General features: G+C 38.6%; 1 protein-coding gene across 1 annotated transcript; it reads left to right on the plus strand.

Annotated features, from left to right (window-relative positions):
• The first annotated feature begins 992 nt into the window (after positions 1-992).
• CSRP3 (cysteine and glycine rich protein 3) lies at positions 993-24,697 on the plus strand. Its single transcript, XM_027852690.1, has 6 exons — positions 993-1,036; positions 10,099-10,241; positions 16,496-16,664; positions 19,593-19,722; positions 22,015-22,108; positions 24,621-24,697. Exons 2-6 carry the CDS (start codon positions 10,130-10,132, stop codon positions 24,695-24,697), a joined length of 582 nt encoding a protein of 193 aa, XP_027708491.1. The 5' UTR covers positions 993-1,036; positions 10,099-10,129.
• The last annotated feature ends 1,444 nt before the right edge of the window (positions 24,698-26,141 follow it).

The raw sequence follows: 26,141 nt of genomic DNA on the forward strand, positions 1-26,141 counted from the left end.
GTATAACATGTGTTACTATATATACATTATTGTGAATTTTCAATACCATCATGTTAATTTTTAAAGGAAAATTAATATCTTCAATTATGTACCAACCCTTTGTGTGTGAATATATTCAAATATGTGTGTACATATACATACATACATACATGTCTGTATATATACACATATACACACACACACACACACTGGAAAGGTAATATGCGATGTAGCTGAAAGGGCACTAGAGGAAGTCAAGAGGTCTGATTCTAGTCATGTCTCTATCACTAACTAGAGACTTTGAGTAAATCATTTTCCTTCTCTTGATTTCGATTTTGCCATGTGTAAAATGAGGTAGTTGGACTACATGACCTTTAAGCTCCTTTCCAGCATAACATTCTACAACTGTATAGTCACTAACTTGCAGGACCCTGATTAACTGACCCACATTTTGAAGACTTTATTGAGATTATCAAAATATCCTTTCCAGTGTTGATAGTGCTTATTTTTAGTTCTTGCTTCTTAATCCTAGCATGAGGACTGGGCCGGAGATTTCCAAAGTGTTCTTGGATATGGGTCATAATTTATTTGTAGGTAGTTTGTGTAGATTTTCTGGAAAGGTCAGTGGGATTGGGGCGAAGGGCGGAAACTTTAAAATATATATATATATTTAATCATTAAATTATATTGTGCTGTCTTTCTTACTTCAACACCCCCCATATACACACCCCTGGCACCACCAAGCTCATCACTTGGATTTGGGGCACTAAGGCAAGGAATAGTTTGAAACTTCAGGGATGACATTGTTCTCTCGATCCACAGCTGGTGTGTGGGGCGGGGGAAGCAAAATTCAGGGCTTCGCTCACAAGTTATTTTCAGCAAGCTGATAGCAGTTGGGTTACTCATCGCTTGTTCATCCCCTCACTCCTGTGCTTTCCCTCCCCACTCACCCCTCCCCACCATGGGGGGCCAAGGCTGGTGATTGAGTGCCTTGAGTATTTAAAGAGGACCCTGGGATTCTCTGCCTTACTTGAACACACATAGACCACCCAGGGAGGTAAGTGGATACACAGAGGAATTTACATTCTTCTGTAATGAATGAGGAGGGTGGGTGTGTGGTGAAAAGTTTTGGCTATTGGAATGTGATTAGGTGTTCAACAGGGGGTACATAGAAATGGTTCTGCTCCTGAAATATGGGGCTGTTTCAGGCCACAAGTTCCAAAACAGCTAAGTCTTGGAGTAGGGGGTGGGGTGGTTAGATGTCCTTAAATGGGATAGAAGCCTTGGCAAGCTTCAGTGGGACTCCCCAAAAGACCCCTTAGAAACCTATTTGTCTTTGGGCTCCAAGGCAGCTGATGGTGAGATGGATGAGTCGGGGAGGGTCTCTGATATGTGTCTGCTGCTTGTTTTCATAGTGGAATGAATTCTTATTCCCTCACCACCCCTTCATAGAGTGAAATGTCACAAATGGGGGATAGGCTAACACTGGGCTAGATTACCAAGAGAAGTCATGAAGCTTAGCCCTGCTGCTTACTAACTGCTGACCTTGAGTGGGTCTAGTCCCTTTACTTTCAACCTCGGTTTGTCAGTTTTCTCATCTGTAAAATTTACACAAGCCTTGCCCTAACTCTCAATGGTGGAGTATCAAAGGGGATTCTAGTACAGAGATGTAATAAGGTACATGCAGATAGCCCAGGATGTGGGATTCAAACCTGCTTCTCTTGCAACTTTGGGTAAGTCAATGCACCTCATTGGGCCTCAATTTCCTTCACTGTTAAACGGACTAGAAGATCTCTAAAGCCCTTTCCAGGTTTCTATCCTATGATCTGGGCTAATCTTATCCTGTGAAAAAAGCAAGTTCTAGACGAGATTAGGAAATGACAGAAGCAATAGAAGCCAGTCTTCGTAAAGCATGCTCATAAAAGCCTCAGACACCCCAAAGAACACTGGGGGTGTGGTGGAGGATGGGTTTGCCTGAACTAGGCACAGCATTGCATACATGCAGATTTCCAGGAGATTGTCAACAATGAACTGACCTTTCAAATTAAAAAGAGCAAACAAAATAGGGATAGCATTCAAAAACCTTTGCTCTTTTGAAAAGTAAGGGTGGTGTTGGATCAGAAAGGGCTTTTGAGATTGTCTGCTCCAACCTCTTCACTTCACAGAGGAGGACTATAAGGACCAGAAAGATACAATCACCTTTCACAGAGTCATAAGGAGCTGGGAGCCAAATGAAAAGCTTTATTTAGGGGTTAATTTGAAGCCAGGGGTCAGTTGGCAGATTCTCATCATGGTTTAAGTTAAAAATCATCCAGAAAAACAACTCCATCTAAATTCTAAGGTTGCTAGCTGTGTGACCTGGGCAAGTAACTTAACATCTCTGATCCTCCATTTGCTTATCTTTAAAACAGGGTTAATAAATGGTGCTTGTGTTACCTACCATGAAGGATTATTATAATGGAAGTGCCCTGAGAGTCTTAAAGCACTATATGAATGTCAGGCATCACATTTATGCAATTTATTACTGTTTATACAATGCTTTTCTTTAGGTCATTTTCATATGAAGAAATTCTCTAGACAGTAAGCGATTTATTTGCCCAAGACCTCACAGTTGGTCAGTGGCAGAGCCATAATTTGAACATGAGTCCAAGTTTCAATCCAGTGCTCTTTTGATAGCTATATTTCAATATAATATATTTCCCTTGTAATCCTTTTAAAAAACTTATGCATTTAAAAACATTATTCTAAGAAGAAGGGATCTATAGGTCTCACCAGATGGTTCATGGATATGTAGGGAAAGGGAATAAGCATTTATAAAGCACCTACTATGAGTCATGCACTGTGCTAAGCATTTAACAAATATTTCATTTGATCCTCACAACATTCTTGTGAGGTAGGTGCTTCTGTTATCTCCATTTTATAGTTGATGAAACTGAGGCAAACAGAGCTCAAGTGACTTACCCAAAGACACATAACTATTTGTGTTTGGGACTGGAACTGACCTAAGTTCTTCCTCACTCCAGGCCCAGCCCTGTATCAACTGTGCCACCCAGCTGCCTCTTTTGGCTTTTAGTAGAAACAAAAAAGACAAGAGAGAGAGAGAGAGAGAGAGAGAGAGAGACAGAGACAGAGACAGAGACAGAGACAGAGAGAGAGAGTCTCAAGAAGGGAAGAAAATTAGGAATCAGTAGCTGTGGGATTTTCATCTCACTTTTGACATTTACTAGCTACCCATCAGTCACATGACCCATTGGTAGAGATGGTTTGGAGAATCATTCTCTTGACCCCCAGTTCACTGAACATCAATGACCTCATCTGTAAAATGTGGATAATATTTGCTCTGGTTTATGTGACAGCTCTCAATTTATCTGATAATCTGAGAGAGAAGCCATCAGAATAGTTTAGTGGATTGAGTGTTTAGCTTAGAGTCAAGAAGCCTTAGAATCAATTCTCACCTTCGTAACTTTTTAGGTGATTGACCTTGGGTAAGCTATCTAATTCAGTTATGCTCAAGTAAATCCTTGGGACTTATCTATGGAGTAAGGAGTAAATCTGGGTATGAGAAGGCATGACAAACCGGAAGATATGGGATAATTTTCCCAAACATTAAATATTACTGAACAGGGAAGCTCAGTTTCACTAATAATATTGCTGGAACTTAGAAGTTTTTTTATGAAAGAGGAGAAATTTATTTCCAGTCAACCAATCAACAAAGCTTTATTAAGGACCATCCATGTGCTAGGTATTGAGGCTACACAGACAAAAACAGATAGATAGATTTGAGTCTTTGCCGTCAAAGAGTGTGAGTGTTCCTCAGCAAAAAAACATGTTCCTAGATAAGTACACTTGATGCACACATATCTATTTGGACTGGTCCTATGATTTCATCAATTTAAGGAACCTTTGTGAGAAAACACTCTACCAGTGCATATCAACACCTTCTATGCAGCTTAAGAGTTTTAAAGAGTTGTCTGATGTACTGAGAAGTCAAATGACTGTCCTAGGGTCACAGCCAGTTGTGTAAACAATAGAACTTGAACTGAGGTCTTCTTGACCTTAAGGCCGGTCCTATATACATTATTTAACATTGCTTTATTTATATATAAAGATATATTTTGTCATTATTTTTCAATTGTGTCCAATTTCATGACCCCATTTGGGGTTTTTTTTGGCAAAGATACTGGCATAGTTTGTTATTTCTTTTTCCAGTTCATTTTACAGATGAGAAAACTGAGGCAAACTGGATTAAGAGACTTGTCCATGGTCACATAGCTAGTAAATATCTGAGGCTGGATTTGAACTCAGGAATGTGAGCCTTCCTGATTCCAAGTCTGGTGCTCTATCCACTGCACCACCTACATATAAATACAAGGTAATTTAGTAGGTGCTGCATAACAGCTTCCTTTGTCCAACCCATGGAAGACTTGACAGGGAGGGGGACAAGTCTACAACTGCTTGATTCTCTGTCTTCTGTGGGGATGATGTCAGCCCCATAGCAATCGGGATATATGTATGTAACATGGGACCAGTTCTGATGTCGTGAACTAGAACAGCCAGATTTAGCAGGAGAGCAACATTTGTTTGTGCTTAGAGAACAGATCTGAAGCTTCAAGATAAAAGTGAGTGTTAGCAGTGTGACATTTCTATGAGGCTCTGGTCCTTATTCATCCTTCTAGTCTGTAAATTTATAGTTTGGGAAATTTCATTAGTGGGAATGCCTTCTATTCCATAGCCTCAGTAACTTGCGGACTTCCATTTAGAAAGGCCTTTAGACACTGTCTAGTCTGACACCCTCATTTTTCAAACATAGACCCAGACCTAGAGAAGAAAAGTGACTTGGCCAGTGTCACACAGCAAGTTAGTTATAGAAATGGGGATTAGAGCTCAGTTCCTTGACTTTGCAGTCAAAGGATGATCACATTTTTTTTTCAGTTGGAAAGTACTTAGAAATCTTCTAAACCTCCTAATTCTATAAATGAGGAAATCAAGGCTCAGAGAGAGAAATGGCTTGTTCAAGGTGACACAGGTGGTGAAGAATAGGACTGGGATTTAGTTTCTACTCCTCTGAAATCTGAATCAGTATTCAAACTCAGTCCTCTGACTCACAATCTAACCATTTTTTCCATTACGTTATAACACCTCTCCCTCTAATTCAGGGATCCACTTAAAAGTGAGTCTCCTGGACTCTTCTAATTGTTTGTTGGTTGGAAACATGGTGTTTCTTAAATCTGATACATGTCTTTGGGATTTTGGTATTTTTTGCTATGGCTTAAAATCTTCCCCTGAGTTCATGTACAAGAGATGACACAGGATGGAGGGTGACCAAGGAGAGAGTACGCATTGAACTACCATGGTCAACTCTGGCTACTATGCCAAAAACACCCTCTCTAAATCTGCTAAACCTGTTACTTAAATGATTGTCTACTAAATCCTGACCCAGGAGAAATATAATCACTAACTTGCTATATTTAATTATTTTCAAGTGGAAGCCTCTGAATATTTTACTTCTTTTTTCTCTTTTTGGTTTTCTGAAACAGAGAATCTTAATATTTAAGATATAAATACTTTCTACTCATTTTCATTCTAATCCAAATTAATTCAATGTAGCATTATTCTAATGCTAATCGTCCCTGCTTATGACATTTCTTGATGGCAGTTTAACTATGGGTTAAGAAATTGGTCTTGTGAAAGGGTTTGATTTCATTTGGACTAGAATTGAGCGCTGATGCCAAAGAAAATCCACCTAGGAAGTGTGGAGACATTCTGTCCTCTCTCTATGTGGTATTAGATAGATCTCATTTTTTTCTTTCCAATTCTCATACTCCCCTGCTCAGATTCCTATTTTCATCTTGACCCAAGACCCCGTTGATAACAATGTGGACATCTCTAAAACCAACACAGAGTGGTCTGAGGGTGTAAGGGTGTTTGTGATAAGTGTGACAGATGGAACTCAACGACAAACTGACCTATATTTGGTGACCTGCGCTAGCCATGCCACACTGATAAACAAATAGTGTTTCCATCGGAACTTGGCCTGGAAACTCCAACGTTCAGAGCCCAGTTGGAGGAATGTTGAGATGCAGGAATTCAAAAGAAATGCAACAGGCTAAAGGTTCATGTGTGCACGCCAGGACCCCAAATGCCCTTCTAAATAAATCACAGCTGCTTAATTCACTCCTGAAATGACACTTACATGAGTCCTTTACATTAATATAGCGATTATATCTATCGAATTGCTTGGACATATTGTCCTTTTGGAGCCTTATAATAATTCTGGGTTAGGTAGGCAGGATTATTATTATTATGGCATTATTTGGAGGATGTACATATGAGGGAAAGGGTCCAAATTGATTAAAAGGCTTGCCTAAGATCACATAGCTACTCAGTAGCAGAGAAAGGACTAGAACCCTGGTCCCCTGCCTCCCAGTTAAGTCTTCCACCCACTACACTAACACGCTTCAGACTTGCGGCTTCAGAATAGGAAATGATTGCTATTGACTGTGTTTAGTCTCTGTGGATACATTCCCATCTGCACACATGGAAACTAACACCTGCTCAGTAGAATGTTTGAAGACTCCCAATTTTTGCTACTTCTTATGCATGGATATCAGAAATTGGCATCCTTTTGGAACAATCTTGGATGTGATACATTACATGATGGGGAATGTTCTACTCATTTTGAAAAGCACGTTGCCAATCATAGTCCCCAAGAAGCAGATCTATAGCCCATTATCTTCCAGGATGTGGAGGTGAAATTCATGCTGTAGAACAGAAATGAGTAATCCTATCTAGGGTTGGTTTGCAAATTTCCACATCATTAATCTCATCAATTCTTCTGTCATTCCTGGATGAAATCAATTTCATTTCTGCATCATGTTATCTTACACTGAAAGTTGCAAGTAAAATAAGCATGAACAAAAATATATTGTTTGCCTATTCTCCTGAGTAGTTTGTCATCTTTCATGATAGAAAGATGTTTCATGATAGAAGGTTGAATCTTTGGTATAGAAGTAATAGCTGACAGATGTATCCCCAAAATGAGTTAGAAGGCAGCGTGATACAGCAAAGCAAGCATTTTAAAAGGATTTGGTAAACCAAGGTCTGGTTTGGGAATTGACTCCGTCTCTAGCTAGTCATGTGACTTTGGGCAAATCAATTTCGCCCCCTCTGAGCCTCAGTTTCTCATCTCTCAGATGAGAAGATCGGGTCAGGTAAGCCCTAAATCCCCTTCCATCTCTAAATTTATCATTACTCTGGATCCAAAATAAACAAGTGGCAACATGTATACACACACACACACATATGTATATACATATAATATACATGTAAGAGGAAAATAGTTGTCTATGGATAACACAATTTTCAGTAGAAACAGAATTACTTCCCTTTTTGAAGGTGACATTTAGGTACTATTTTTTTAAGGCTTTATGAAAAGAAACCATGCCTCTGCCCATGCTAAGATTTTGTTAAGGCTGAGACTGATAAATTCTCATAATGTATAAGTGTTCAAGTAACCATTTGTCTTTGGTGTTATATTTAGAAGATCATTCCCTTCTTGTCTTTGGGTCAGTGAGGAGGGGGTGGGTGGGACTTGTACTTAGTTCTTAGCTACAACTTGAGCTTTGAATTGAATTTTAAAAAATAGTTATTAAGCATCTGTTACATGCAATGCACTGACTTTGTGCAATATGATCTGTACAAGTTGACCTAGGAGTGTTCAATGATACTCATTAACTATTCTAGGCAAATGATTTCCTTCCAAGAAGAGAAAGGTCAGAGCCAAAAGCTCAGAGTGCTCTGATAATACACCATGCAAATGACAAGCTGACATTCCAGGCATCCTGGTATAGTGCAAAGAGCCCTGTAGTCCAGAGATCAAAAGACTTGGGTTTGACTCCTGGCTCTGTGACTAGCTGTGTGACCTTGAGCAAGTTACTTTGCATCTTCAGATCCCTACCCCCTCTCTCTAACTCCACACACACACACACACACACACACACACACACACACACACACACACCCAGTACAAAGATCAGTCTCTCTGTCTCTTTCTTTGTCTCTGTCTCTCTGTCTCTCTCCGTCTCTGTCTTTCTGTCTCTGTCTCTGTCTCTCTTTTTTTCTCTCTCTCCCCACACCTACCTCACAAAATCCTAGAGGGCAAAACCCCTGAGTGCCACTGAAACAGATTAAAATGAATTGGGAAATGTTAAACAAAATAAATAAAGCTACAATACAACATAGATAATGTTTATTTGATATTTTCTATGTTAATATGTGGCTGGGGGAGATCTGCTTCTCTTTGAGTTTGACGTCATTGCTAGCATAGAATATTGGCATCAAAACCAATGGCCTCTCTGATACTTACTGGTTGCTTGACACTAGGAAAGTCATTTAACTTTTTGAGGTTCTAGGCAGCTCTCGGAGAATGTAAGTTAGAGAGAAGCTTTAGTGATAGAGTTTCCTCACTAGGACGTTTCCTTTACCAATGAAATCACAGATTCAGTTCTCATTTCAAGAATACTATTATGAATGACATTATTTTGTATGATAAAATAATAAGAATCAGGATTGGGCAAAGCAAAGAAGCCCAGAGAAAAAATTATTCCCTCACAGAAAGGTGTATTTCAGAATCTTTATCAAGAAGTTCGGGACAGCTAGGTGGCACAGTGAATAGAGCTCTAGCCTTGGAGTCAGGAGGACCTGAATTCAAATCCAGCCTCAGACACTTGACACTTACTAGCTGTGTGACCCTGGGCAAGTCACTTAACCCCCGATTGCCTCACCAAAAAGCCAAAAAAAAATCTGTTAGTTCCATTCTAGGCTGAAAGAATGGAAAATGGAACTGTATTGTTTAAGACAGAGAAAATGATTTTAAATAGCACTCTCCTCAACTAATGTCATCTCCTAAACTTAATACCCAAGTATGGATTACAACAACAGTTTGGTAATCTCTACAGATAAGCAGATTCCATGTGTCTTACATTAAAAAAAAAACAAACCCTTCACAGCTGTATAGCACTTTATACCTTTCCAAAGTACTTTCGCTCCATTGTCTCATTTGATCCTTGTAACAATCCTGTGAGGTAAGTACGGCAAGATAATAATTTCCATTTTACATGTGAGAAGATTGGAATAACTTGCCCAAGGCGAGTGGGAATTCATTGTGTCACTCTAGCCCCATCCTTGTGAAGTAAGGAAAGCATTTTTGTACAACAGATTTAACATAGCAGAGATTTTAAAAATCAAATTATTTTCTTAGCCAGATAAACTAGAGGGAAAAGATGGCTACATTCATTATTTTGAATCATAGAATCTTGAGGTTGAAGAAGATGCCAGAGGTCATCTAACGAAGCCCATACTTGAACCCTGGACACTTTCAGTGACAAGGAATCCTTTAGCTTCTGCTTGAAGACCTTTGGAAACAGCTCATTAAATTTTGATTTTGTTCAGTTGGATCCAACTCTTTGTGACCCCATTTGGGGTTTTCATGGCAAAGATACTGGAGTGGTTTGCCATTTCCTTCTCCAGCTCATTTTACAGATGAGGAAACCAAGGCAAACAGGATTATGTCTGAGGCCAGATTTGAACTCAGGAAGATGACTTTCTGACTTCAGACCCAACTCTCTATCCACTATGCCAGTTGAATTCTTGGGCAGCTCAAGGTGTTAAGATAATTCTTCAATGTATTGAGCTGAAATAAGCTTTTCTAATAATTTTCACCATTTGGTTCTTAGCTAATCCTACCTTCTAAGGTCATACAGAACTGGTACAATCCTCATTTCATACGATAACATTTTAATTTTGGTTTGAATGGGGTAGTGGGAAAAATGCATTTTGGAGTAACAGGACCTGGGGTTGAATCCCCTCTCTGATATTTATTATCCATAAGACCTTGGGAAAATCAGTTAATTTCTCTGGGTCTTGGTTTACTTGTTGAAGAATATAAAGGATTGCTAATATACTGTCTGTCCCTAAATCCATGATCCTATGAATTCGATTTTTCATTAGAGCTGAGATTTACTTGTTGAGACAGACTCATACAGAAATAAGTAATCTTACAGAGGAGTTGTTTCACTCCTAGTGTTGCCTGAAAGTAATTTTTTTGTCTATTCCTGTAAGTTGCTTCTAGAATCTACTGAGAACCTCGAAGATGCCTAACTGGGGTGGAGGAGCAAGCTGTGGGGCTTGTGGAAAAACAGTCTATCATGCGGAGGAAATCCAATGCAATGGGAGAAGTTTCCACAAGACTTGCTTCCACTGCAGTAAGTTGGGTGATAAACCTCTGGGTTCAGGTGGTGCTTCCAAATCCACATTGGATACAATGAATGAATGAATGAATGGAGTGAATGGAGTCAGTGAAAAAGCATTTATCAGTGCTTCTACGGATGTCCTTATCACTGACACATTAAACAGGGGAGAGGGTGGTTAGAGTTATTTTTGCCTAGCTAGATTGTGGAAGGCCTTGGACAACAGGCTAAACAGTTTAAACTCGTTAGCCCAAATGTAGCAGAGGGGAAGGAAATGAGCATTTATATAGTGCCTACTATGTGCTAGGCACTGTACTAAGTGCTTTACAAAAATTACCTCATTTGACTCTCACAACAACCTTGCAAGGTAGGTGGTGTTATTACCCCTATTTTACAGTTGAGAAAACCAAGGCAAACAATAGTTAAGTGACTTGCCTAGACTCACACAGCCAAAAAGTATCTTGAAGCTGAATTTGGAACCTAGGTCTTCCTAACTCCAGGTCCATTGTTCTATCAACTGCATCACCTAGCTGACCAAGAATAAACACAAGCTTTGGAGTCAGAAGACTTGAGTTCAAATTCTGGATGTCCTATGTACTTACTAATTCTGTGACCTTGGGCTGAGATATCACTTTTGCAGGCCTCTGATTCCTCATCTGAAAAAATGAGGAATTTAGACTCAAATGTCCTTTAAAGCTCTTGAGAATTTTATCAGCATGTCATAGTGAACAGACAGCTGGCATCCAAGACTGGAAGACTTGGGTTCAAGTCCCTCTTCTGGATGTATGACCCTGGATGTAATTCCCTTAACCTTTCAGTGGTTCAGTCAACACTTTAAGAGTGTAAGTTGGAGAGGAGGTGCTGATGTGCATTAGTAAAAAATGTTTTTCACATGGAACATCCTACACATACACGGTTCCAGTTCCAGCCCCAACCCTATCTTGTGAACTTGTAGACAATAGGGGAACTACCTGCCCTGTGTCTTGTAGAAAGTGTCAGCTGGTCTCCATTTTATCCATGAATAAACTGGGACTTAGAGAGATGAAGACTTGTCCAAGGTGGACCAGAGAGTAAATGGCAGAGGCAACATTCCTATCCAGGCTTTCTGCTTCCAAGTCCTTCAAGACGTGCTCTCTCTCTTAGGTCCTTTCCAATTCTCTGAGTTCCTCATAATCACTGAAGAGCTGCTGAAACATGGATTTCTGTGATAGTAATAGATCTAAGGGACATTTGAGATGACTTTAGAAACACTTAACCATCCTATGACTCCAACCATTAGCAAATTTACACTTGCCCAAGAGTGGTTCTTTTTCTATTTTATTTATTTTGCTCTGTTTTAAATTCTCATTCATTAGTTCCGCCCATCAGAGGATTTTCATCTTTAAAAGTAAAACAGCTAGATATTAAAGAAACTCCTGGTGTGAGCAGGTGGTAGGGTAATCTGTTAATCCAGCAAGTGATTCCACTTTGGGCACCAGTCCCTAGGATTCTCATGGGATTATTAGCCTATCAGGTTATTCTCACAGGCACCAAACATGTCACTGTGGCTAGAAGCTTAGAGTGATGAGAAAGCCAGCACATGTCCTGTGCAAATGGTATTATTTACCAGCTGCATCGGTGCAAACTTGGTCATAAACCAGCCCCTAATGGGATGAAGGAGCCTCTCCTTTCCAAATTGCTCCTTAGCTACTGAGTCTCTCCCACCTCCATAGGCCCGGTTTCAAATTTAGCAGGCCAGCTCCTGGCAAACCTCTAACTCCTCTGTGCTCCTCATGGGCTGCTAAGTTATGCCATATCTGGGAGCTATTTTAATAACACTTCAAGGGCTTCAGCTCCATTTGTTGCAGTGAAAAAGATACTCCATTCCAGAAATAGGAACACTGTATCTACCCTGCCCTGGTTTCCATTATCCTTTACCTTCTTCAGTAAATATTAATTATCATTATAAAACTGGGGAATAAATGGTTACTCTCTGGTGATGGCAGATTGCCAATGCTTTTAGTTTTGTGATGAGAGATTGCTTGTTAAAAGTCATCTCATGTGTCATACAGAAACACTTCTACGATGATAATCCAGGTTTCAACAGCTCTAGGGAGATCCTGATGGATTTCGCAAATTCACACTCATGGAATCCTGGAATCTCAGAGGTGGGAGGAGCCTTGCAGGTCATCTAATCCAACTCAGACCTGACCCAAGAATTTTCTTTACCGAAAAAAAAAATTGCTACAGGATGGCAAAAAAATTCATTTTTAGCCTGTGATAAACAAGGCTTTTAAGGAGAGCTATGTCTTTGTCACAAAGTAGTCTCTTAATAAATGTTTGCTGATTGATTGATGATACAGAATGAAAGACTCCACCTATCCGGAATGTTTTTAACCTCTACCTCTTAGAATTCCTGGTTTCCCTTAAGACTCAGCTCATGGGTCACCAGGAGACTTTACTCTGGTCCCAAAGTTACTAGCGCCATACTAGGGGAGTATTGTGTAAAAAGACTGTAAAGAAAGGAAGGAACCAAGTTGTAAAGGGCTTTAAAAGCCACAGAAAGGGTTTTCTATTTAATCCTAGAGGTGATAGGAAGCCACTTGGGTTTGTTGAGTAGAGAAGTGACATGGCCGAACCTATACTTTAGGGAAATCATTTTGGCAGCTTCTAGAGAGGAAATGACTCAGAATGAGGAGAGACCTGAGGCAGAGGGACCGACCAGAAGACTACTGCAATAGTTCAGAAATGAAGAGATGAGTCCTACACAAGGGCGGTGGCTATGTGAGTAGAGAGAAGGGGACACATATGGGAGAAGTTGCAAAGATAGAAACAACAAAACCTGGCAATAAATTGGTGACAGAGTGGTTGAGGATGACACTGAGGTTGTGAGCCTGGGTGGCTGAAAGGATGGTGGTGTCTTCAATAATAATTTGGGAAGTTGGGAACAGGGGGAAGTTTGAGAAGAAAGCTCATGAGTTGTTTTGGACACGTTGAGTTTGAGATGCCTACTGGACATCCAGTTTGAGTCTGATCCTTACCAAAGGATCTGATGTCTGATAGACAGTTGGTCATGTGAGATGATCAGGAGAGAGGGTAGGATGGGATATAATTTGACTTTATATTAGATCTTTTATATAATAAATATAAAATATATTATATATATATTAATATATATAATTATATATATAAATATACATAATATATAATTATATATATTAATATATAATATATATATAAATATATAATAAATATAAAATATAAAGGATCTAATTTGACTTTACCAGTCAATTCTATAGTATCGAAGGAGAAGAGAAGGTCTGGGACAGGGGTTAGGGAACCCCCAAGATTAGTAGACATAACCTAAATGAAAAGCCAGTAGTGGGGACTAGGAAGTGGATAAGTAAAAATTTAGATCATTGGAACTGATAAGGTCACCAAATAAGATAATATATGGAGAGGAAAGGGGGACCCAGGACAGACTCTTGGGAGACATCTACCATTAATGGGCATGATCTAGAGGAAAGTCCAGCAAAGGAGACTGAGATTGAGCAGGAGAACCAGCAGAGAGCAGAGTCATGAAAATCTAGAGAGAAGAGAGTATGTAGGAGAAGTGAGTACCTGCGAGCCAGTCTTCTCCTTTTGTGTAATTTTATGTTGTTTGCTTTCATTTACAGAAAGAATCTATTTTGGAGGTGGTACAGTTCCTCCAGGTCTGAATCAATTCATTGTTCACTAGAAAAAGATCTAACATTTAGGATATCAACTATTAAATATTTATTTATAGATGGTTTAGAAATCATTCTTAGTACCCTCTGTCTCCCTTTTGTGCCACTTTACTTCTGTTACCATGGAAACAGAAGGGGATCGGGTAGGCTTGGGGATCAGCTTATATTTTTATCTATTTCAATGTTCACCATGGTCTAGGAATTCACTAACTAGTGGCCAATGGCTATTAAAGAGTCTCTCTCTGTACTTAGCTAGGCTGGAACTCAGTAAACACATCTCTGGGACCACACTCCAACCCTTTCCAGTCTGGTAGAGCTTACCAGAATTTGCAATGTTGGTATAACCTTTAAGAAGCCAAGATCACCATTACAGTTTAATGAGGCACTAGAGTCAGTAGGGCTTTTATGAAAGGTTGAAAGTATTACTCAAAAAGATCTAAGACAGATTTAAAATGTAGCTTCATGATAACAAGAATCTGGATAAAAATAGACAATATCAAGTATTTCATTCACATAGTTTGTATACGTGGAGGAAAAAACCTTAAATTTTTAAATATAGTTTTTCCATTTTCCATTCTTATTTTTAGTGTTTTAGTCTTAGCCCCAAAGAAATCATGACACAGATGACTGAAAGGTTTTTGAGAGGTTTTTGTTGTGGTTGTTCTCAGAAGGAAATCAACTACTCAAGATCATGTCATTTTGTTAGTAATGAATTTCTTCCTAGAAAGAATAAAACAATTTTGAGTTAAAATTTAGACCACTCAATGCACATCTGAAAGATAAGAGAATAAAGTCTTAGTATCAGATATCACTATAAAAGTCTGTTGTCAAAAATGTATGGACCAGGAGTCAGGAAGATCTGAGCTCAGATCTAGTCAACGAATCAATCAATAGACATTTATTAAGTGCCTACTATGTACCAGGCATTGTGCTAAGCACTGGGGACACAAAAAAGAGGCAAAATACAGTCCCTGCCCTCAGGGAACTTACAATCTAATGAGGGAGACAAAGTACAAACAAATACATACACAGCACTAGAATTAAGAGGGGTAGGGGAAGGCTTCCTGCAGAAGGTGGGATTTTAGACAGGGCAAAGGAAGCCAGAGAGATCAGTAGTTGGAGCAGAAAAGGGAGAACATTCCAGGAGTGGGAGTCAGCCAAAGACAGGAGCCAGTTCATTTGCTATGTAAATGTATGACCATGTGCAAGTCACAACCTATGTCTGTCTCAGTTTTCTCTTCTGCAAAATGGATAAAATAATAACAACAACAACCAGTTCCCTAGGCTGTTGTGAGGATAAAATAAAAAAAAAATCATAAAACATTTGCAAATGTTTTTAAACATTTTAAACTTTAAAGCATCATGCAAATATCATCATCATCATCGATTACTAAGAACCATTCCCCAGCAGCTAAACTGCTAGAGGATACAAATGGTTTCCAAAATAAGAACTGTGAATTATCCACGAAGATATGAAAAAAGGGCTTAAATTACTACTAATAAGAAAAATACAAATTAAAGCAACTCTGAAATTTTACTTCAAACCCAGTAAATTGGGAAAGATCCAATTCAATCCAACAAAAAAAAAATAGAAGCAACTCCAGTTGGATGGGCTATGGTAAGACAGAAACACTTTACTGTATTGTTTGAATTGTGAATTGGTCTAACTGTTCTGGCTGATGATCTGGAATCAAGAAAAATAACTAAACCTTTTACTCTGATGAAGCAGTCACAAAACCAGCATCCAACTGGCACATTCCCCAAGGAAGTCATAAGAATAGAAGGCTCCATATCTAATGAAATATTCGTAATGTACTTATGTGGTAGCAAAGACCTACAAACAAAGTGTCTACCCATCACTTGGCCAAACAACGTGGTATATTAATGTAATAGAATGTGTTTGTGCTATAAGAAATGATGATTATGGAGAGCTGAGGGACATGAGATTTGAATGAATTTACACAGAGAGGCATAGTCAGGAGAAGACTTTATGCAATGATTATAATAATGTAAACAGAAAGAATGCCAAAAGGAAGTCCAACTGAGTAACTGGAATGACAAATTTTAGTCATGGAGAATGGTTAATGAAATATATTACTTCCTCTCTGCAAAGAGGTAGGGAAGGGACAATGGGGGCAGAAAATACAGTGGTTTTGCTGAACTGTTTTTCTTTGTTACAAAGGATTCAATTTTGGGGGACAAAGGGAAATATCTGGAAATGATGTTAATATAAAAACAATACAAATTAAAATGATTTTTAAATGAGAGGTATGCTGTGCATTATTAAGCATAGCACTTTAAGCAAAGTACTTTACAAATATCTCACTTGATCTTCACAACTACTTTGGGGGACAGATGCTATTATTATCCCCATTTTATAGATGAAGAAACTGAGGCAGACAGAGGAGAAGTGACTTGCTTGGAGTCAGCATTCTATCCGATGCCCCACCTCTCAATCACTGATGCAAACTTGATAATGAACTTACTTTGAAAGAGATTGCTTAGGAGGATTATGATATTCTGACACAATCTGGACCCCTAATACCAAGTTTCCTCTTTCAGTGGCTTGCAGGAAATCTCTGGACAGTACAACAGTAGCAGCTCATGAATCTGAGATCTATTGTAAATCATGCTACGGGAGGAAATACGGCCCCAAAGGAATTGGATTTGGACAAGGTGCTGGCTGCCTTAGCACTGATACTGGTGAACATCTTGGATTGCAATTCCAACAGTACGTTAAAATCCTGTCACCTCTCTCTCTATTTTGTTGATGTTCTATTACCCAATTATTAGGGCACTTCATTTAGTTTCCATAGCGACGTTTTCTGGAAGTAGAAGAATGGACTATAGTGTTGATGGGTCTATAATGGGAATAGTCAATTTGACCAAGTTTTTTTATTAAACAATGTTCCATTTTTCTAAAGACTCTTTAAATTATCTGCCATTCCAACAGGCAATTACTCTTACACAAGGGCTCTTGTTTTGCATGTTGATGGAGAACCTGAAATGCATGGACTTTATGGGGTCTGAAGGTTTAGAGACCTTCACAGCTTCTCCTTTTTTAACCTTTGGGAGATTAAATGTCAATCACATTAATGCAGCTAAAGTCATTATGGTACTGTGTATTCTTATCTTATAAGCAATACAAAAAAAATCCCTTCTCTGATTCCCCACTCACCCCTGGGTCATAAGATGAATAATTACAAGTCATCTCAAAGGGTGCCTTGGTAGGAAATTCTTTATATCCTAAATAAATAATCAACTGCTTTCCTAGTGCCATTAGTATAATGGCTTTGGGAAATTTTTGCAGTAGCTTGTAACCAATGTTAGTTAGTCAGTCAATAAGCATTTATCAAGTACTTATTCCCTATTGGCACTGTGTTAAACAATGGGGACAGATAGAAAGGCAAAAACTTGGTACCTTCTGGCATGAAGCTCACATTCTAATGGAGGGAGACAGACAACATGAAAATAATTAAGCCATATTCAACCATATTCAGTATGAATGGCAGACAATCTCAAAGGGAAGGCACCAATTGCTGTACCAGGCAGTAGGAATACAAAGATAAAAATGAAACAATCCCTGCCCATAAGGAACATAAATCCTATTGGAGAGAAACAACATTTATAGAGACAAGTGAAAAATTAAAGGTTGATCACTTGGCAATAACATAGGTAGGGAAACTCACCTGATTTATCTGTACTAGGTGGCTTGGAACTCACAAAGAAGGCCCAATTTACCTTTGTAGGCTATTCTCCCTCAAGCACCCTCTAGTCTAGTCAACTTGGACTAATTACTCCCATTCACTGGACCTCTGAATCTAATACCTCTGTGTCCTTGGCTTAGAATTCCTTCATCATTCCATTTCTCTCTGCCTGTTGAAATCTTATCCATCTTTAGATGGTCGGCTTCCAAGTTTCTTGAGCTGGGGTGCCTCTTCAAAGGAGGCTTATTTGTAACTTGAGGAAATTGGAATCGATGATTTCAAATGTGCCTTCCAGCCTTGACATACTATGATTCTAGAATTTGTTAATTCCTCCAACCAGAACTGAGCTCTCCCCTTCTTGGTTGCTGGAATACTTTCTTTGAATTGGCATAGGACATCTAGGCTGTGAGCTTCTGGAGGGTGGGGATACAAGTCACTTATCTTTTCATTGTCTTCAGTATTTCCCATAGTGCATGACACTTGAATAAATGAATAAATCTCAGATCATTTCAAGATTGTATATATTATAACAACTACTGTAACAGTAATAGCTAATGTTTATATGGCCTTTTAAGGTTTACAAAGCATTATACACACATATACATATGCACACATACATGTATATATACATTTATACATATACATACAGATAGGCATATGTGTGTGTGTATATACACACATGTATGTGTGTGTATATATATGTATATATGTATGTGTGTATATATATCTATATATACATATACGTATACGTATATGTATATGTATATATAGATATAGATATAGATATAGATATATATCTATATCCCTTTTGATCCTCACATCCTCACAGCAACTATTTGAGGTAGGTGTTATTATCAACCTCATTTTATAAATGAGAAACTGAGGCAAACAGAGGTTAAATGACTAGCTAGGAAGGATTTTAACTCAGGTCTACCCATCTCTAGTACTTTAACCATTCTACTACCAAGCTGCTTAAGTCAATATCCCTTCAATAGTCTGTCTAAAAATTTAGGAAGGAAAAGCAGTAACAACAACAACAAAAAAGGATGAAATCCTGAAATAAAAAAGAAGTCTCTTTTCATTAACTGGCCTCATTATTCAATTCCAGAATGGGATCTCTACTTGGAGGAAAAAGGATTGCATTGAGAAGGTTCCTATTGTGTTCTTAATTTTGTTATTGTGATGGTGTCATAGGAAGAGTCAGAATGCCTGGTCTCTCACCTTAGCTCTGGGATTTCCCAGGCATTTGTCCTCAGGTACTTGAAATCTCTGAGCCTCGGTTTTTTCATCTGTGAAATGGGAATAATAATCCTTCCTCTACCTGCTTGATAAGGTTGTGGTGAGGATGAAATATTTCACATTTGTGAATATGCTGATTAGCTATAAAAGACCGTATTAAAGTTTTGCAAAGGATCTTTCCAACTCCAGATTAAATGAATTTAATAATTAATGCCTGTTGATTGACCTTACGATTCTATGATTATATTATCTGTTTGCTTTGTTTTTGGTCTCCCATGGAGAATCCATCCATTGAGTAAAACATGTTAGATTGAATTGCAATGAGAAATTCTATACTGTTGCTTTTGGGCATGTATCATCAATCCATCCTCACTCTATAATAAAAAAATTTTCAAATTTCTCTTTAGAGAGGAAGACAGAATGCTTCATGTCACTATACATACAATACTAGGTCCCCAAGCTAAATAGGAGAAACTAGAACCTAGACTCATTGAATATTATCAATAGAAGAGACCTTAAAGATCATCTCATTCATCTCCGTCATTTTAGACAAGAGATAACTAAGGCCCAGATAGGGGAAGGGAGAGTCAGGGGCTGAACCAGAACCAAGATCAGGCCACCTGCTTTTTCTATTATAATGTCTGTCTCAGGAAATTAACTATCATTGGTAAAATGAAGTCATGTGGACCACTAACCTGCCTTTTTTCCATTAGGTCCCCCAAGACAGCTCGGTCAACTACCAGCAACCCTTCCAAATTTACCCCCAAGTTTGGTGAGGTGGAGAAATGCCCTCGCTGTGGCAAATCAGTCTATGCTGCTGAAAGAATAATGGGTGGTGGCAAAGTAAGGAGTACCTTCTTTCTCTCTTCATTTTTGGTGGCAAACATTTTTGCTCACATTTTGAATTCAAGAAACCAGGAGACACGGAAAGAAATTCATATTATCAATTGCCTATGACTATTATTCTGACACACACCCTGAAGTATGGAATTGAGTTAGTATTTTTTGGTTTTGGGGTGGTGGGGGGAAGGAAGGCTTTTGTAACAGTGATTGGTGACTCTCACCTCTAATATAATTTTAGAGTTAATCACCAAAAATAGAAAAGAAATGCCCCTGAGAAGAGCCACAGCTAATACTTCTAGTGTTTGAAGCAAGCACCACAAATTGTGCCAGCCCAAGGCAACAGCTCTTATATGATGAAAACCTGTAGGGGGGGATAGATGTGAGTATAGCACCCTGGGACTCTTCTCCCCCAATCTCTGACACCTTACCCCTAATGGAGACGGAGGAAAAGTTATTGCTGTGAATGCTGCAACTGAAGAACTCACCTCAGCTGTGGAAAGTGAAGAGAAAAAATATCAATCAATCTGGAATTTGTTGATTCCTGCAACCAGAACTGAGCTCTCCCCTTCTTGGCTGCTAGAATACTTTCTTTGTACTAAGCTGTGAGCTTCTGGGGGTAGGGATTCAAGTTACTTATATTACAATCAATCAATCAATCAATAAGCATTTATTAAGTGCTTATGGGATACTAGGTACTGTTCTATACGTTGAGGATACAAAGAAAAAAGCAAAAACAGTCCCTGTCCTCAAGAAATTTACATTCTAAGGGGGAAGGGAAAGACAATTATACACATATGGAAGATATACAAATTGCATACAAAGTAGATAAGAAGGTAATTTTTAGGGAGGAAAGCACTAATAATAATAGTTAGAATTTATGTAGTGCTTTAAGCCTTGCAAAACACTTTATACATATGTTATTTTATTTGATCTTTATAACAGTCATGTGAGTTAGGGGCTATTATTATCCCCATTTACGGATGAGGAAACTGAGGCTCAGGAAGGATGATTTGTTTACTATCTCATAGCAAATAAGTATCTAAGGCAAGATCTGAACTTAGATCTTCCTCCCCTGAAGTCTAACATTTTATCCCCAAGGCCAACTATCTGCTCCAGCTTAGGGGAAAGGGAGAAAGGAGAAGGCATGGGACATCCAATTTCCTATTTTAACTAATTTTTCTTTTTTTGGGGGGGTGCTGTTCAATACTTTTTTTCTTTCCATTTAAATATTTATTTTCCCAATTACATGTAAAACAATTTTTAACATTTGTTTTTTTAAAATTTGAGTTCCAAATTCTCTCACTACCCCATTCCCATCCTCCTTCCCTGAGTTAACTAATTATTCTTGATAATTAAATAAATAAAATAATATATAAACAATAATTAATAATAAAATAATATATAATTAAATAATAAAATAAATTTTTTAAAGTTACAGATTTTTTCTTTGAAGAGCACTTTATAAGCCTTCAAAGTAGGTAGATAGATAAAGCATTTATTAAGCACTTACTGTATTCCTTACTCTCAAAAAGTTTACATTCTAATGGGGGGAAAAACACATAAAAGGGAGCTAGAAAGAGAGGGTAGGGTGGATGAAGCTAGGAACTTTCTGGTAAGGGTGCTAGTGACAAGGTACAGAAATTCTGAGAGTGAGAAATAGATCTGGGAGTGAAATGAGCATGTCTTTGGTACCTTATAAAATGGTGGTCAAAGCCAGGGACTCACCAATCAGAGGAGAGGGTTGCAAAACAAAGGCATCTTCAGAGTGAGAAGGCTGCTGGTATGAGAAGGAAAAGTCTAGAGAGTCAGGAATGGAACTAGGACGCTCTATTAAATAAGTTATGTAAATTACTGTGAAGACTTGGGATAAATCAACAAAATCCCCTTTGTCTGAAATATACAAATAACTAAAGCAAAAATATCTCACTGGATTGAATTACTTGGATGACTGGCTCTTTTCCTTTCATCTTAGATACAAGCTTAATTTGAAATTCCAACTCAATGTCATATGCTTGCCACACACTGTTAGGTTGTTACTTGGATGATAAAAGTAATGGACATGTTCAAACCAAGTTAGCCTTACTGGCTAAAACTAAACAGCACCTTTACTCATCACTCATTTCTAAATTTAATTGGATTCAGCTGGATTTTTCTTCTGAGCCCATCTTGGTCAATAGCCACCTATATTTTCTAAGGATTGGTTGTACCTTTTCATATGGCTTCAGTCACTGTCCTACAGTATGAAAAGCATTGCTTGCCTAGTCATATGACATCTTTCCTTCTACTCCCCAGCCATGGCACAAGACTTGTTTCCGCTGCGCCATCTGTGGAAAAAGCTTAGAATCTACAAATGTCACTGACAAAGATGGAGAACTTTATTGCAAAGGTGAGTGAGAGGAGAGGAATGTCAAGTTGCATCATGGGCATCTCTGTGCCAGAGAACCTTCTTTGCCTTTCTGTCAGGGCAGCCTTCTGAGCAATCATAGGATTTGGGTTCTTTGGTGAGGGTGAAGGCTGCTTCAGGGGAAAGGACAATGCCAAATTCAATACAGTTTTAGTCATTCTGTCCATTTAATCCCTTACCCAGAGCCCAGGCTAGGGTGAAGTCCTGAGCCCCATACCTTGGGTGTAGCGGTAGGGGAAAGATTAATTGTTACTGTGGGGATGACATGACTGGAGTTGGTCAAAGCATCAATGAAGAGAAGCAGATGATATACTCTCAGGCCCTAGCAATTAGCACTAAAAATGCTCTGAAGCTCTCACATATAATTCTGACAGTGTATAGTGAAATCTCCACCTTCCCATCTCCTTCCTTCTGGCTGCCTGTGCCTTGGCAACAACACTCTCTTTCTCCTTTCATACACCCTGCCATCTCCAATCTCCTGCCCTCACCACTGTCACTATAGTACCGCTCCCTTCAAGAAAACCCAGTCCCCTCCTAGGTAGAGAAGAGTGATCATCGATTAACTTGTCTCAAGTGTCACATCTCCCTTTCTTTTCCCCTGCATTGACATGGGCTCCTTCTTTGATGTCATCAGCGTGGGAACTCTCTTTCTGAATCTGATTCCAGTATCTCCACTCCTTCTCAACTAGTGTTCATATTTTTCCCTAAACTCTCTTAGGATCATAGAGCTTGAGATGGAAAGGACCTCAGAAACCATTTAATCCATCTGCCTTCTCATTTTACAGAGGAAGAAACTGAGGCTTATGGAGGTGAAGTGATGCCACAGGTCACACCAGTTAGTAAGCATCAGAGGCAGGATTCGAATCCAGGTCCTCTGCTGCCAGAGCCACTGACCCAAGTTGCTTTCTCCAGAGAAGCTTTCCTCTGGTTCTTTGATTATTTCATAAATATCCATGAATTACTGGGGCTGACTCATATGTTACTCTCACTATCTGGCCAGCCCATCTCCTTTTTTGCTCATAAATGGCCTTTTATGTCTTCTACAGTATTTTCCCAGCACAAATCATTAATGAATGTTGCCTTTTAGTTACAACCAACATGGGCTGTATTACACATTTGCATTGCTCTTTGGGTACTCCCTACACCTAATTCCAGGTTAATCTCCAAGGTTCTTACATAGGGTTGCAAACAAATCCCCATAAATCTTGTGTTCAGCAACTCTCTTTTATTTACGTCTTCCAAAATCTCATTTCTATTCTTGTCATAGTTACTTTTTCTCAACCTCACTCTCCATGGCTCTTTTCTTACTGGCTTTCCTCTCAGGGAATTGAGGAGGAAATGCGCCCCTTTACAGAAATGTGAGGTTTTGTTATCCCTATAGTAAGTACCTCCTGGCTTCTAAGGATGAGCAATGGGGTTTCCCCCAGATCCTAGATTTAATACTACTTGGATATTGGTTAGAATGGACAGAGCAATGATTCTGACTGGGTTGGGTCTAGATTCTGATTCTAGGATCTGTCACTATCTTGCTTGGGATCTTGGATAAGTCACTTAAACTTGTTGAGCTAACTTAGATTGAACTCCATAAAATGAACCGGTTAGGCTAGAGGATCTCTAAGACTTTCTCCAGCACTATTCTTCTAAAATTCTCTTCCTTTTCACCACCCACTCTAACCAGTGCTTCAAAAGTCAAACTACTATCATGAAAGCATGGGACACTGATGGTTAGGCACAGTAAGATGGTTAGGCTCTCAGAACTGGAGTTGGTCCATTTTGTTTCATCCAAAAAGTGAAATGTCCCCACAGAATTTAGGCCTTTAAGCCAGCAGTTTCACTTAAAGGGTGCCAATGCTTGTCTACACAACTAAATACAAGTTACAGCTACTGGTGGTATTAGGTGCCATGATTTCCTCTTGGCAAGCTACCTACACTGAGATTTCTTGCTGCAAAGTAGGCAAGAGCTTGTCAGTTACCCCTTTAGCTTAAACTTTTTAAGTGGATATCAAGTAGGTCCAATTTTTAGAAAAAAAAATTTTAAGATACAGGTAGAGCCAGATTTAAGAAAAAAATAAAGATATAAGTAGATACAGTTTTAAGAAAATTTACCCCAGTTCCCACAAAAGAAACAAAAACAACACCAAAAACTCAGTTGCTTTGGGGGAGATCATTCACATTATCAGAGCCCTCTGAGGTTTTAGCTTGCTCAAGAAGGCGTAAAGCAGAGAGGATTCTCAGTATTTATGAGTGCATAGTTACAGATCCCAAGACTCTCATCATTCATCAGGAACAGAATCTTGGAATCCTAGCATTCTCTGGGAATAAAACCATAGAATATCAACCAGCATTCACAGAGATTTTCAGAAAAATACTTATCATGAAAAGCATATTAGAATTAACAGACAAAATGAACTTATTGAATCAGAATGAAGTAATATAACCTCATTGACTAAGCTGTTTTCCGTCTTTTTCCACGTTCTTATTTCCTTTCTTTCAGTTTGCTATGCCAAAAATTTTGGCCCCACAGGGATTGGGTTTGGAGGTCACACAAAACAAGTGGAGAGGAAAGAGTGAAGTATGCTGAATTCTGGGCATTTGTGTACGACTTTTCCTGGCACAAAGTTTTGACGAGCAATCACAACGAATGACACATTTTCCCAATAATCATCTTTGAAGCTGGACAAGATTTCTTTTCAGAAGCAGTCGATGTACTAAGTGATGCTAGGAAAGTCTTTGGAAGAAAATTAATTTCTTTCTATTATGTTACAAATAAATTAATTCTTGAGCTACTTTTGGGATTGATAAATAAATGTTAACTGGTGCCAGAGGATGTCCTGGTACATTTCTTGAATTGACTTTTTAATGGGAAATGATTTTTCAAGAGAATGTGGAAACACATATCCTTTATAGTCAGTCTCAGTTAGGTGTATTCACAACCATGGGAAGCGAATGAGAGGTTTGGAAGGTGCAGGACTAACACAAAGGTTTCTTTGCACACGGTAGGTGTTTAATAAATGTTTGTTGAATTGAATTAAAGAACAAATAAGTGAGGAAAACAATTGATGAAGGAAAATAGTAGAAGACTCAGGTCTTTTCCCCAGCCTACCAGCTTGAAGAAAAGTTCACATAAGGATGAAGAGAAGATGGGGGATGAGGGAAAAGAGAAAATATAGTTCCCATTTTTAAGCTGAAAGCTAAAAGCATGCTGTTGTTGGAAAGGAAATATTTATCTCATCCACCAGCTTTTTAATCCTACATGTTTCTTGAAAATTCAAATGACAATAAATGATAGATATTGTTTACTTCACAAATCATTTAAAAAGACTGTTCCTTTATTCTTGGACTTAGTCTCTCATTTAAATGTCTTTTATTTCAAATTATTAGAGCTGAGATCAAACTGCAGCTGATTATGAAATTCTTTCCTCTTTTGCAGTACCCAGAGGTGTAATATGTATGTGTGTATGTGTGTGTGTGTGTGTGTGACGGGGAGGGGGAAGAGAGAGAGAGAGAGAGAGAGAGAGAGAGAGAGAGAGAGAGAGAGATGGTAGAAAACAGAAGTTAAGAGACTTGAATTATAGTTCTGCCTCAATTACCATGTCATTATATGACCTTGGGCACAACCCTTCTCATTTTACTCATCTATAAAATGAAGGCTTTGGACTGAGTTATCTTTAAGACTCCTTCTAGCTCTAATAATATTGGCAGCATGTTATAATTGGAAGAGTATTTGGAATCCAAAGATTTGTTTGTGAGTCTGAGTTCTCACACTCCATAGCTTTGCAAGAGCAACAACAATAATAACTAGCATTTATACATTGAAGTCTATAAAGTGCTTTACCTATGTTTTCTCAGTAACATTGGGCAAGTCATTAAACTACCCTGAGACTCAGTTTCCTCATCAATGGGGACAATAAAATTTAAACCACCTGCTGAACTGTGTGGAAAGTGCTTCATAAAGCCCTGTATAAATGGGAGATGTCATCAGCATCTATGAGTCCACATTTTCATTAAACTTCAT

This window comes from Vombatus ursinus, unplaced genomic scaffold (genome assembly GCF_900497805.2).
Source record: "Vombatus ursinus unplaced genomic scaffold, bare-nosed wombat genome assembly UNPS02009770.1, whole genome shotgun sequence".
NCBI classification, from domain to species: domain Eukaryota; kingdom Metazoa; phylum Chordata; class Mammalia; order Diprotodontia; family Vombatidae; genus Vombatus; species Vombatus ursinus.

Bases quoted from the DNA above. Each gene is read 5' to 3' on its own strand.
- CSRP3 (XM_027852690.1), top strand. From the start codon at position 10,130: ATGCCTAACTGGGGTGGAGGAGCAAGCTGTGGGGCTTGTGGAAAAACA. The intron at 10,242-16,495 runs GTAAGTTGGGTG...TTCCTCTTTCAG, and splicing joins CAAGACTTGCTTCCACTGCA to TGGCTTGCAGGAAATCTCTG. The intron at 16,665-19,592 runs GTACGTTAAAAT...TTTTTCCATTAG, and splicing joins CTTGGATTGCAATTCCAACA to GTCCCCCAAGACAGCTCGGT.